At 44.0% G+C, this 13,126-nt stretch overlaps 1 protein-coding gene across 6 annotated transcripts in view; it reads left to right on the top strand.

Annotated features, from left to right (window-relative positions):
- atp8a1 (ATPase phospholipid transporting 8A1) overlaps window positions 1–13,126 on the top strand; it is a 193,421-nt gene extending 180,295 nt beyond the window's left edge. For all 6 annotated transcript variants that reach the window (XM_031798420.1, XM_031798419.1, XM_031798418.1 and 3 more), the window contains 4 exons: window positions 1,797–1,885; window positions 2,801–2,893; window positions 5,419–5,510; window positions 10,616–13,126. In XM_031798420.1, the coding sequence (XP_031654280.1) occupies window positions 1,797–1,885; window positions 2,801–2,893; window positions 5,419–5,510; window positions 10,616–10,713 (372 nt within the window). In that variant the 3' untranslated portion in view covers window positions 10,714–13,126. The remainder of the gene's footprint in view (window positions 1–1,796; window positions 1,886–2,800; window positions 2,894–5,418; window positions 5,511–10,615) is intronic.

Below are 13,126 nucleotides of genomic sequence, written 5' to 3'. Positions count from 1 at the left end.
TGGTTTATTTTCCATGCTCGTTGACTTCAATTTATTGTATTTAATGTGCTGAGACACTGTCCGCGGTTTATTTTGTATTTTTTTCTAGACACTTTAAATGCGGCTATTAAAATGTGTGATACATTGGATGAAAACAAAAATAATTAAAGTTGGCGTTACGATAAAGAAAAGTCTGTTTCTACCCGGGACTGCCTAACTTCAAACTTGACGTGAATATGTCCTGTGCGCTAATGTAATTTTCCCTCTACTTGTATTTTGGTCACTGCTGGCCAAAATAGAAAAGCTCCATTCATTCCAATATCATTTCAAACATTTGGAAAAAGCCATTTTGATTTCCACTCATTTGGGATTTCCTCTTTCCCCGATGTTTTGTCAGACATCATAGTCCGTTTGCCTGATAATGGAGAGCAGATTAGCTCATTTAGGAACACCTGAACCCTTTGATAACTTTGACATTGATCCGTGTCTGTGTGTCTCCTAAGGCGCCATCCCAGGGTCCGGCCTGTTCCTAATTACAGGAAGACCCTTTTCTGGGGGCCCCTGCGGTTTGAACAACTGGCACAAGCATGTACTGCCCAAATTACTGATGCGAGGAGGCGTGTGTTTTGCTTTTTGACATGTAATGACCGATAGTTTCACAGCGGCCAGGCCAAAGCAAACACAGCCCTGCGCAGACGGCTGTATGTGACGGCCCGAGCCAAGAGGATTCCTCTCTGTTTCCGCCCCGCCAGACCAAATGGAACATACACAGCTGTAGTTGCCCACCATCTTTGAATAGGTCAATGGAAAGACTACCTTTTAGAACTGAACTCAGTGGACTTTCATGTGTTACTGCTATCCCCTTCTAATGTTTCTCTTTCCTTGTACTGAGGATCGAGTGAACGCCCTTCAGGCATCATCAAATAACTATAGTGGTGCTAGTGGAGATGGGTTTCGGGGTTCGAGTTGAGAATCCCCTTCACCCTTCTTCCCATTGACACCTCACCAGTGGCCTGTCTGCTGAGGAGGCATCCTGCTCCGCTGCACTGTCATTCCCCACCTGCTCTTGAGGCCAGTCACTGTAGCTAACAGTTGCCACCAGGATGGGAAATGAATGGGTTAGGGCAAAAATGCCATTGAAAATGTAATGACAAGTATGAAGAAGTGTTTCCTACTGTATTTCCTCCACTCTGGCTAAAAGTTTCCTTTTGGCACAGATCTAGGATTAGCTACATGCTTACCTTAATCATTTGAGGGTTGAATGTAAAATTGACCTTAGATCAGCTACACCCTACCCCACCCCCCGCTCCACTCTGTCCACAGGTATGTTGTCCAATACCTCTTCCTTGTCAGAAATTGAGCTTTACCCAAAGGTTTCTCTACTGATAGGGAATAACTGGAATAAGGGATTTGGACATGATTCCCATTGGTCTGTTTGGAGAGTGAAATAACACCACAGTAACTGCCTACCCTGGTAAAGAACACCACAGTAACTGCCTAGCCTGGTAAAGAGCACCACAGTAACTCACTGCCAAAGCTACTTCCTTAGCCCCAGGTTTCTCAAGATCATAGTTAAAACCCAAACAGCAACGTGTCATTTAGTCACAGTGGATTACCATGTATTGTCAAACTGAGTTGATCCATGTCATTATTTTGCCTATTCATTTGTTTATTGTGGGTAATTTGGTTGTTATAAAAGATGTAACAAGACTGCCTAAAGCAATCTGAGCCTTTACTGCTGCACCTACTGAGCCCTGTTTTGTCTGCAATGACCTAAGGAATGTGTTCCTGTTTTTCTGTATGTGCGTGTGTCTCAGGCGGACATGATGTTCAGTTCGGGAGTCTTCTGGATGGGCCTGATATTCATCCCTGTCACCTCCCTGGTCTTTGACGTGGCCTACAAAGTGTGAGTTCTCATCACCACCACCCCATCCACATGTCCTTCTCACGGGAAATTCCTTAGATCACATGTACAATTACATATAGAAGTCATTTATAGGATCCATGTGGTGCCGTGGTTGGAACCGTTTCAGTGAACAGAACCGAAAAGCGTAAAATATTTTTTCCCGAGAAACAATCAGAACCGCAAAAGAAAGAGATTCATATTGTTCCGAAACAGAACTGTTATTTTTAAAACATGGGAACCGGTTAATAACTTTATTTTACACTCTAGGCATTTTTTTCCAGTCCCACAAGAAACACAACAAAGCACCTATGCAAAGCCCTCACTCTGTCACTCAGAAATGTATTCTAGTGTCAGCTTAAAAATAAATAAATCAGGAAATGGGAAATATACTAAATAAATACTAAACCGGTCTCAGACATGCAGGTGTAACTTTTTTGCAGATTCTGCTCTAGGAGAAATGTCTTGAGAAACTATTTAGACCACCAATAAATAACATGCAGTGTAACATTTTATAGTTATTTGATTCATAGCAAGATATGTATTCTAATACTGTCCGATTCAGAGTTTAAATAGGTGTGGACCATTCAGAATGAAATTATTAATTGAGGTCATTGGGAGACTTTGATTCAGAGTTGAGATACCTAAACTGTCTCATAGTTCTGGGAAATCCAGAGGAATCACATTTACAGCAGATTGAAGCAGCAACTAAAAGCTAATTGTGGTCTACTTTGCCTCTGATATGCAGAATTGATTCAGATTGCATGTACATTTTTGAGAAAGCATCTTGGACTAATTTGGGATGGTCTGTTACATAGATACAATATAATCCTACTGTATAATAATATAAGGAATAGTGTTGTATCTAACGCTGTGGTTGTGAATGCCTGTTGGTGACGTCTGCTCCTTTTGAGCCAGTGTGAAGAAGGTGTGCTTTAAAACCCTGGTGGATGAGGTGCAGGAGCTGGAAGCCTTGTCCAAGGACCCAGGAGCCCTGGTGCATGGGAAGAGGTACTGGACCGTCTCTCACCCTTTTCTCACCTCCCTCCTTTTCCAAGAGGACATTCCAAATGGCACCCTATTCCCTATAAAGTGCACTATTTTTGACCAGGTCCCACCATATAGGGAATAGGGTGCTATTTGGGGCGCAGACTTGAAAATGCTTTGTTTGTAGGTTAGCTTTTATCCTTCACAGTACCCTTACAACCTCAGCAAAAAAAAGAAATGTCCTCTCACTGTCAACTGCGTTTATTTTCAGCAAACTTAACGTGTAAATATTTGTATGAACATAAGATTCAACAACTGAGACATAAACTGAACAAGTTCCACAGACATGTGGACAACAGAAATTGAATAATGTATCCCTGAACAAAGGGGGGGTCAAAATCAAAAGTAACACTCTGTATCTGGTGTGGCTACCAGCTGCATTAAGTACTGCAGTGCATCTCTTCCTCATGGACTTCACCAGATTTGGCAGTTATTGCTATGAGATGTCACTCCAATCTTCCACCAAGGCACCTGCAAGTTCCCGGACATTTCTGGGTGGAATGGCCCTAGCCCTCACCCTCCAATCCAACAGGTCCCAGATGTGCTCAATGGGATTGATATCCGGGCTCTTCGCTGGCCATGGCAGAACACTGACCTTCCTGTCAGCAGGAAATCACGCACAGAACGAGCAGTATGGCCTACAGGAAGGGTACCACATGACGGAGGAAGATGTCTTCCATGAAACGCACAGCATTGAGATTGCCTGCAATGACAACAAGCTCAGTCCGATGATGCTGTGACAGACCATGACGGACCCTCCACCTCCAAATCAATCCTGCTCCAGAGTACAGGCCTCATTGTAATGCTCATTCCTATTCCTTCAACGATAAACGCAAATCCGACAATCACCCCGGTGAGACAAATCCGCGACTCGTCAGTAAAGAGCACTTTTTGCCAGTTCTGGCTGGTCCAGCGACGGTGGGTTTGTGCTCGTAGGCGACGTTGTTGCCGGTGATGTCTGGTGCGGACCTGCCTTACCAACAGGCCTACAAGCCCTCAGTCCAGCCTCTCTCAGCCTATTACGGGGCAGTCTGAGCACTGATGGAGGGATTGTGCATTCCTGGTGTAACTCTGACAGTTGTTGTTGCCATTCTGTACCAGTCTCGCAGCTGTGATGTTTTGGATGTACCGATCCTGTGCAGGGGTTGTTACACGTGGTTTGCCACTGCGAGGACAATCAGCTGCCCATCCTGTCTCCCTGTAGTGCTGTCTTAAGCGTCTCACAGTACTGACATTTCAATTTATTGCCCTGGCCACATCTGCAGTCCTCATGCATCCTTGCAGCATGCCTAAGGCACATTTGCTCAGATGAGCAGGGACCCTAGAAAGTCAGTAGAAAGGCCTCTTTAGTGTAGTAAGTTTTCATAACTGTGACCTTAATTGCCTACCGTCTGTAAGTTGTTAGTGTCTTAACGACCGTTCCACAGGTGCATGTTCATTAATTGTTTATGGTTCATTGAACAAGCATGGGAAACAGTGTTTAAACCCTTTACAATGAAGATCTGTGAAGTTATTTGGATAATTTGTAAAAATACAAATAATCTTTGAAAGACAGGGTCCTGAAAAAGGGCTGTTTCTTTTTTTTGCTGTGTTTACAACCAGAACATCTAACTTTTCTCCATCTCATGAATTCACAAATACTCTTTATATTACTGCATACACCGCATGTACAACACTTGACTTAGTCTATAACTTCTAAAAGTTTAAATGTGTATTTACCCCCTGAGGATTCAGTAATATTTATCTTGGCTTCCCTGTTTTTAGTACGTATGGTGTAATCACGGTCTGCCTACTGTATACTATACGGTTCACTCTTACCTCTACTCTTTGAACTCTGCTCCAGGCCATCCATCCAGGCTGTTATACATGCTTGGAACATGACTCTCTCCCTCTGAAACTGTGTGAAGAGAGACTGTAGTGTACTATGGAGCCTCCAGCTAATTAGAGACTTGCATCTTGAGCTAAACTCCCAGAGATGATTTGCGTTGCAAATGGCACTGTATAGTGCACTACATTTGGCCAGGGCCCATAGGGAAATGGGTGCCATTTGGGACACAGCGATCAGTTAGCCGGGTCCCATCGATGGCCTGTGGAGTGCATTAGCATGGATCAGACCAGTGTGAAATCTCCTGCCAGCTGAAAGTGAACCCCCCTATCTGGCCACAGGCCCAGGCCCAGCAGGCTAGGAACCTGGCCCTGGACCGGACGCATGTAGATGCACTCACTCAGTTCCTTTCTCACACTCACACAATTATATACACACACACCACACATGCACACTCTCTCTCTCTCACACACACACACAGAATCCACCCCTTCTTCCTCTCCCCCATGCCTGGTCTCTCCTCAGCAGGAAGTGCAGTTGGCTGGTCTCTCCTCTGTCCTGTGGAGGACTGTACTGTGAGAGAGAGGGCTTGATGTATGAGTGGTTAAATCTGGCTGAAGGGCTCACCGTGGCACTCACTGTCTCTTGGTCTCTGTCTTTGCAGCCTGACGGAGAGGGCACAGCTCCTGAAGAACGTCTTCAAGAAGAGCACTGTCAGTATGTACCGATCGGACTCCATGCAGCAGAATCTGCTACGTAAGTCACACACACAATATTAAAACATGCACACACCTCACACTCTGACCTGAAGGAAAGCACTCATGCTGTTTTTCTCAGAGAAAGAGACCCATTTTCTCTCTAGCAGCACTGGTCCAACACACCAAGACAGGCTTTTGAATTGAGTGTAGTTCCTATGTGGATACATAGCTCCATGCTATGGGGATTCTATATATATATATATATATATATATAGTAGCTTCAAAGGGGACTCCGCTTGCTTCTTAAACGACACCCTATGGGCCCTGGTAAAAGTAGTGTACGGCACAGGGAATAGGGTGCCATTTGGGAATAGGGTGCCTCAGCGTTGGAGAAGTGCTAATACTCTGCTGATCCCACCGCTCTTTACAATTTGATATCCATGTTCCACATTAGCCAGCATGACATCCACATACATGATCCTGTCGTTAACCTCATTAAGTAACACAAAACATCCCACTGTTCCCCCGTTGGTCTCTCCACCTGCTAATACAACCCCCCCCACCACTATATTTGCATCCCAAATGGTACCCTTTCCCCTTTACAGTGCACTACTTTTGACCAGGGCCCATAGGGCTCTCGTCAAATGTAGTGCACTATATAGAGAATAAGGGGCTTTTTATGGTGCACCCTAAAGGACAGTCACATCCCATCTAATAAAAATCTCATAGTAGTCTAGATAGAAGCTATAAGACAACAGATGGGTTTTATTTTGGATTGTAAACTGGGTGGTTCGAGGCCTGAATGCTGATTGGCTGACAACCGTGGTATATCAGACCGATTAACATGTGTATGACAAAGCATTTATTTTTACTGCAGTAATTACGTTGGTAACCAGTTTATAATAGCAATAAGACACCTTGGGGGTTTATGATATATGGCCAATATACCACGGCTAAGGGCTGTGTCCAGGCACTCCGTGTTGTGTCGTGGTTAAGAACTGCCCTTAGCCGTGGTATATTGTCAATTTATCACACCCCCTCGGGCCTTATTGCTTAAATATACCACGGCTAAGGGCTGTTCTTAGCCACGACACAAAGCGGATTTCCTGGACACAGCCCTAGCCGTGGTATATTGGCCATATACCACAACCCCTCAGGCCTTATTGGTTAATTGGATTTATTTCTGTTTGTTTCGCTGATCTTTTTGTATGTTTTTTGTTTGTCTCGTAGGTGGGGAAGGGATCGTTCTTGTGTGACCCCTGTTTGTCTCGTAGGTGGGGAAGGGATTGTTCTTGTGTGACCCCTGTTTGTCTCGTAGGTGGGGAAGGGATCGTTCTTGTGTGACCCCTGTTTGTCTCGTAGGTGGGGAAGGGATTGTTCTTGTGTGACCCCTGTTTGTCTCGTAGGTGGGGAAGGGATCGTTCTTGTGTGACCCCTGTTTGTCTTGTAGGTGGGGAAGGGATCATTCTTGTGTGACCCCTGTTTGTCTTGTAGGTGGGGAAGGGATCGTTCTTGTGTGACCCCTGTTTGTCTCGTAGGTGGGGAAGGGATCGTTCTTGTGTGACCCCTGTTTGTCTTGTAGGTGGGGAAGGGATCGTTCTTGTGTGACCCCTGTTTGTCTTGTAGGTGGGGAAGGGATCGTTCTTGTGTGACCCCTGTTTGTCTTGTAGGTGGGGAAGGGGTTTGTCTTGTAGGTGGGGAAGGGATCGTTCTTGTGTGACCCCTGTTTGTCTCGTAGGTGGGGAAGGGATCGTTCTTGTGTGACCCCTGTTTGTCTCGTAGGTGGGGAAGGGATCGTTCTTGTGTGACCCCTGTTTGTCTCGTAGGTGGGGAAGGGATCGTTCTTGTGTGACCCCTGTTTGTCTCGTAGGTGGGGAAGGGATCGTTCTTGTGTGACCCCTGTTTGTCTCGTAGGTGGGGAAGGGATCGTTCTTGTGTGACCCCTGTTTGTCTTGTAGGTGGGGAAGGGATCGTTCTTGTGTGACCCCTGTTTGTCTTGTAGGTGGGGAAGGGATCGTTCTTGTGTGACCCCTGTTTGTCTTGTAGGTGGGGAAGGGATCGTTCTTGTGTGACCCCTGTTTGTCTTGTAGGTGGGGAAGGGGTTTGTCTTGTAGGTGGGGAAGGGATCGTTCTTGTGTGACCCCTCTTTGTCTCGTAGGTGGGGAAGGGATCGTTCTTGTGTGACCCCTGTTTGTCTCGTAGGCGGGGAAGGGATCGTTCTTGTGTGACCCCTGTTTGTCTCATAGGCAGGGAAGGGATTGTTCTTGTGTGACCCCTGTTTGTCTCGTAGGTGGGGAAGGGATCGTTCTTGTGACCCCTTTTTATTTTGACGTTCTTACCTGTAGAGAAACGAAAACCCCCCCAATCTCTATTAGAAACCCAACCAATGCCCTTTTCACAGTATCGTGCCGATCCAAAACACATTGTCCTTTTCAGCAGGCTTTCAGCAACTATGGTGGATCTGTAACCAGGCCATCTTAGTACAGTTTGGTTCAGCTCAATAGTGTGAAAAGCCCTCTGTACCCACCTCTCCTCCCCTGTGTGCTGTGACCTACAGCTGAAGTCAGAAGTTTACAAGTTGGCAAGTCGATTAGGACATCTACTTTGCTCATGACACAAGTAATTTTTCCAACAATTGTTTGCAGACAGTTTATTTCACTTACATTTCACTGTATCACAATTCCAGTGGGTCAGGAGTTTACATACACTAAGTTGACTGCCTTTAAACAGCTTGGAAAATTCCAGAAAATGATGTCATGGCTTTAGAAGCTTCTGATAGGCTAATTGACATAATTTGAGTCAATTGGAGGTGTACCTGTGGATGTATTTCAAGGCCTACCTTCAAACTCAGTGCCTCTTTGCTCGACATCATGGGAACATCAAAACAAATCAGCCCAAAAATTGTAGAGCGTCACAAGTCCCTCACATCTTTGGGAGCAATTTCCAAATGCCTGAAGGTACCACGTTCATCTGTACAAACAATCGTAAGCAAGTATAAACACCATGAGACCACGCAACTGCATACCGCTCAGGAAGGAGACGCGTTCTGTCTCCTAGAGATGAACGTACTTTGGTGCGAAAAGTGCCAATCAATCCCAGAACAGCAGCAGAGGACCTTGTGAAGATGCTGGAGGAAACAGGTACGAAAGTATCTATATCCACAGTAAAACGATTCCTATATCGACATAACCTGAAAGGCTGCTCAGCAAGGAAGAAGCCACTGCTCCAAAACTGCCATAAAAAAGCCAGACTACGGTTTGCAACTGCACATGGGGACAAAGTTTGTGCTTTTTTGAGAAATGTCCTCTGGTCTGATGAAACAAAAATAGAACTGTTTGGCCATAATGACCATCGTTATGTTCAGAGGAAAAAGGGGAGGCTTCCATCCCAAAGAGCACCATACCAACCGTGAAGCCCTAGGACCATGCCTCAGGACTACCTGGCCTGATGACTCCTTGCTGTCCCCAGTCCACCTGGCCGTGATGCTGCTCCAGTTTCAACTGTTCTGCCTACGGCTATGGAACCCTGACCTGTTCACTGGATTTGCTACCTGTCCCAGACCTGCTATTTTCAACGTTCTAGAGACAGCAGGAGTGATAGAGATACTCTGAATGATCGGCTATCAAAAGTCAACCGACATTTACTCCTGAGGTGCTGACCTGTTGCACCCTCGACAACCACTGTGATTATTATTATTATTTGACCCTGCTGGTCATCTATGAACATTTGAACATCTTGGCCATGTTCTGTTATAATTTCTACCCGGCACAGCCAGAAGGGGACTGGTCACCCCTCAAAGCCTGGTTCCTCTCTAGGTTTCTTCCTAGGTTCTGGCCTTTCTAGGAAGTTTTTTTCTAGCCACCGTGCTTCTACACCGGCATTGCTTGCTGTTTGGGGTTTTAGGCTGGGTTTCTGTACAGCACTTTGAGATATCAGCTGATGTACGAAGGGCTATATAAATACATTTGATTGAAGCATTTGATTGAAGCATGAAGCACAAATCATGTTGTGGGGGTGCTTTGCTGCAGGAGGGACTGGTGCACTTCACAAAATAGATGGCGTCATGAGGAAGAATAATTATGTGGATATATTGAAGCAACATCTCAAGACATCACTCAGGAAGTTAAAGCTTGGTCGCAAATGGGTCTTCCAAATGGACAAGGACCCCAAGCATACTTCCAAAGTTGTGGCAAAATGGCAATAAAGTCAAGGTATTGGAGTGGCCATCACAAAGCCCTGACCTCAATCCCATAGAAAATTTGTGGGCAGAACTGAAAAAGCATGTGCAAGCAAGGAGGCCTACAACCTGACTCAGTTACACCAGCTCTGCCAGGAGGAATGGGCCAAAATCCACCCAACTTATTGTGGGAAGCTTGTGGAAGGCTACCCAAAATGTTTGACCCAATTTAAACAATTTAAAGGCAATGCTACCAAATACTAATTGGGTGTATGTAAACTTCTGACCCACTGGGAATGTGATGAAATAAATAAAAGCTGAAATAAATTATTCTCTCTACTATTATTCTGACATTTCACATTCTGAAAATAAAGTGGTGATCCTAACTGACCTAAGACAGAGTCTTTACTAGGTTTAAATGTCAGGAATTGTGAAAAACTGAGTTTAAATGTATTTGGCTAAGGTGTATGTAAACTTCTGACTTCAACTGTATGTGAGTGGTGGTTACACATATTTAACGATTCATTAAATGCTGCAATATTATTCCCACAATGCACTCCCCTCACCGGGCCTTTTGAACTCATCTGCTGGCCTGCAGGTAGTGACTGAATCATTTGAGACCTAAAGGTGAGTTAGGGGGTCAAAGGTTAGGATAAGACCTCCCGTAGTTGTAGGTATTGGCTGTGTAGCTAAGTAAAGAGAGGTGTCAGGTAACATGACTGCCCCTCCCCCGCTTAGCACTGGTCAAGCTTCTTGGGGAGCTTGAAAGACAACACAAAAATAATGTTTCAGTCAATGTAATTTTATAAGTTATTTCTTGGTTTATTTTTAAAGCCATTCTTTAATCCGTTTTCATTCAGTTTATAAAAAGTGTTTTATGAGTTTTCTGCTTTTGTTCCGAAATGGTTTACTTCTTCTTTCTAATCACGTTTGGAATTTGAACGTCAGCCATCGTTTCTCACTCTGTCCATCTGTCCTGCTTGCAGATGGCTACGCCTTCTCTCAAGACGAGAACGGAGTGGTGTCCCAGTCGGAGGTCATCCGGGCGTACGACACCACCAAACAGCGGACCAACGAGTGGTGAAACCACACCCCTCTCTGCCCGGCTGGCCTTTTAAGAGCCACAGCCGTTTTCGACGGTGATTTGAACCTGACGGGGAAGTCTCCGGATAACCCCAGCCCGAGCATCGCAGGATATTGGACATGATAAAGGAAAAGAAAGAGGGATGTCTTGTACTTCAAAAAGGGAAAAAAATAGGAACAAAAAAGTGTTCAAAAAGTATTCACTGCTGTAGTTGTGTGTCCAGCAGACATGAGCACTGTGCTTGCATTTTTAGCAGTCTGTGGTCTGAAGTTCCTCTGTTCTTGCTCTATCTAATGAAGAGGTTTCACTTCTTAATATCTCCTCCATTCCTATAAATAGACCCCAAAAAATATTTAGTTTGCTCCAAAATCGTCAAAACTGTTGTGTGTGTACTCTAATTGGTGACTGAATAATCCAGATTTGATTTTGACCCACCCCACCAAATATTTTGTTTTGTTTGTAAATGCAGATTGCGAAATAGCAGTTTTAAATGCAATCTCTTTCAAGTCGGCTGTAACTTCGATAAAATTTAAAAAAACTCAACCAAGAATATTGACACTCCTGAGTCTATTCCAGCTCTGAATGGACCACTTCAGAACAGACATTTTGTTGTTTTGTTGTTGTTTTGCACTTCTACTGTATAAAAAGGCCTTACATTTGTTCATGCCTTCAGCCATACTTGTTTGTTTTTCTTCTAAATGTTATTATTTTAGAATGATGTAGTTATCGTGCCCAAGTTGAGTCGTTTTTTTAATGATAGCCGCTTGCAACTCGTCCAATTTCCACCATTTTATTACAGCACTTTGATTGCTCTATACAAGTAATTGCATTCCACACATTACTCGGCTGCAACAATCACAATGGTGCCTGACTTTTTCCCTGATTAGAATACGTAAGATATCCTAGCTAGCTAGTTTAGAACAGTGCTCTACCCACTAATTGGCAAGATGAGCTCATTGTCCCCCCCCCCCCATATATTGCTCCCCAGTACACAATGTGGTAAAAAGTAAAGTGGTATATATAAAATCACAGGCTCCATTGTTGCTTTCTTTCTACCCAGTGTTTTGGGGGTGGCTGTATGATGATCTTGTTGAATTTCCGTATGCTTACACTGGCGGCTCTTCTTTCAAAAACGTATTTTCCCTTCGAATAGAGAGTTTATCCTTCTAACATAAGTGCCATTAGCTTAAGGGAGAGAGAAAATTTGCCAGGAAACTCCACACAGTATCAAAACGACTTTCTCTATAGTTATTTTGAGAATTTGTATTTTTATATTGGAGAAGTACGAATTTTTGCATTGACCTGCTTTGTAATGAATAATTGTCCATGTTTTTCCTTTTTTTCTCTCAGACAAAAAAAAGAATGCCCAAATGAATGCCGAAAAATATATTTCTTAAATGTCTCGTTGTTATTATTGTCATTATAGTACCTGCTTTGTTTATTTAATAATTAACTGTGTTTGTTCTCTTCTCCCTATGGGAGATCGGTTTCCATACCGGCTGCGTGTGTATGTGTGTGCGTTAATCCGCCATCTGCATGTGCATGTGTGTGTGTGTAACCTCTTCTACTGTGGGTAACTTCTACATACGCATGTCTGTGTCATTTGTGTGAGACTGGGAGCCCTTAGAACCTCAGGTCTCCTTTTGCATTCTTTGACTGTGTTTTTGTATATGTTTGAGGATGTGTGGGTGACTGACTGTGTGTGTGGTGTCGCTTGCTCCTCTGGTCTGTCTGCATGACTCCAGGTATAATTATGGTGTACTGTCTGCTGCTGTATGGCCCTCTGTGTATGGCCAGACCTCAGCCCTGGGGGTCCTGGGCTCTGACGCTAAGGCTCTCGCTTGACAGGAGATGTTGCACAACGCACTCTGTTACCTTTCCAATAGTGGATATTTTGGTATTATCTGGTTATTGGTTTCAGTGTATTTTCTCTGGGTCTACATGTTTGTAACTTGTTTAGGTTTTTGTCTCTCATGCAGTGTACCTCTACTTTACTACAAACCTTTTTGTGTTTCTTCCTGGTTTAAGTGAGGGTATCAGTAAAGATGTATTTGTTACGCTATACTTTTCTGTTTCGATTGATTAGATGTCAACTGCTGTCACAATTCCAAAATGCTGAATGTGAGTCTTCTGATGTGAAAGTGGTCGTGGAAGGCTTGGACTGTTGCTTTTTGTCTGTAAAAGTTGTGGGCTGCATGAATGGACTAAAACCTTCTCCGGTTAAGTGTTTATTGTACTACTTTGATTCTCCCTCAAGTGTGGGTCACTTTACAGAAAAAAATGCACTTTTCAATTTGTTTCAATATCATTTAATGATTGTTCTGCATGTTGGGACTGCAAACTTTTAAGTGTTCTGTCTTTTACTGCCATAAAGGACTACTACTAAAATAAACTTTTCAAACATGGGAACCAA

The sequence above is a fragment of the Oncorhynchus kisutch genome, linkage group LG19 (assembly GCF_002021735.2).
Source record: "Oncorhynchus kisutch isolate 150728-3 linkage group LG19, Okis_V2, whole genome shotgun sequence".
In the NCBI taxonomy this organism is placed as follows: Eukaryota; Metazoa; Chordata; class Actinopteri; order Salmoniformes; family Salmonidae; genus Oncorhynchus; species Oncorhynchus kisutch.
Note: the sequence above shows the minus strand (reverse complement) of the source record. Positions and strands in the feature narration are given on the sequence as shown.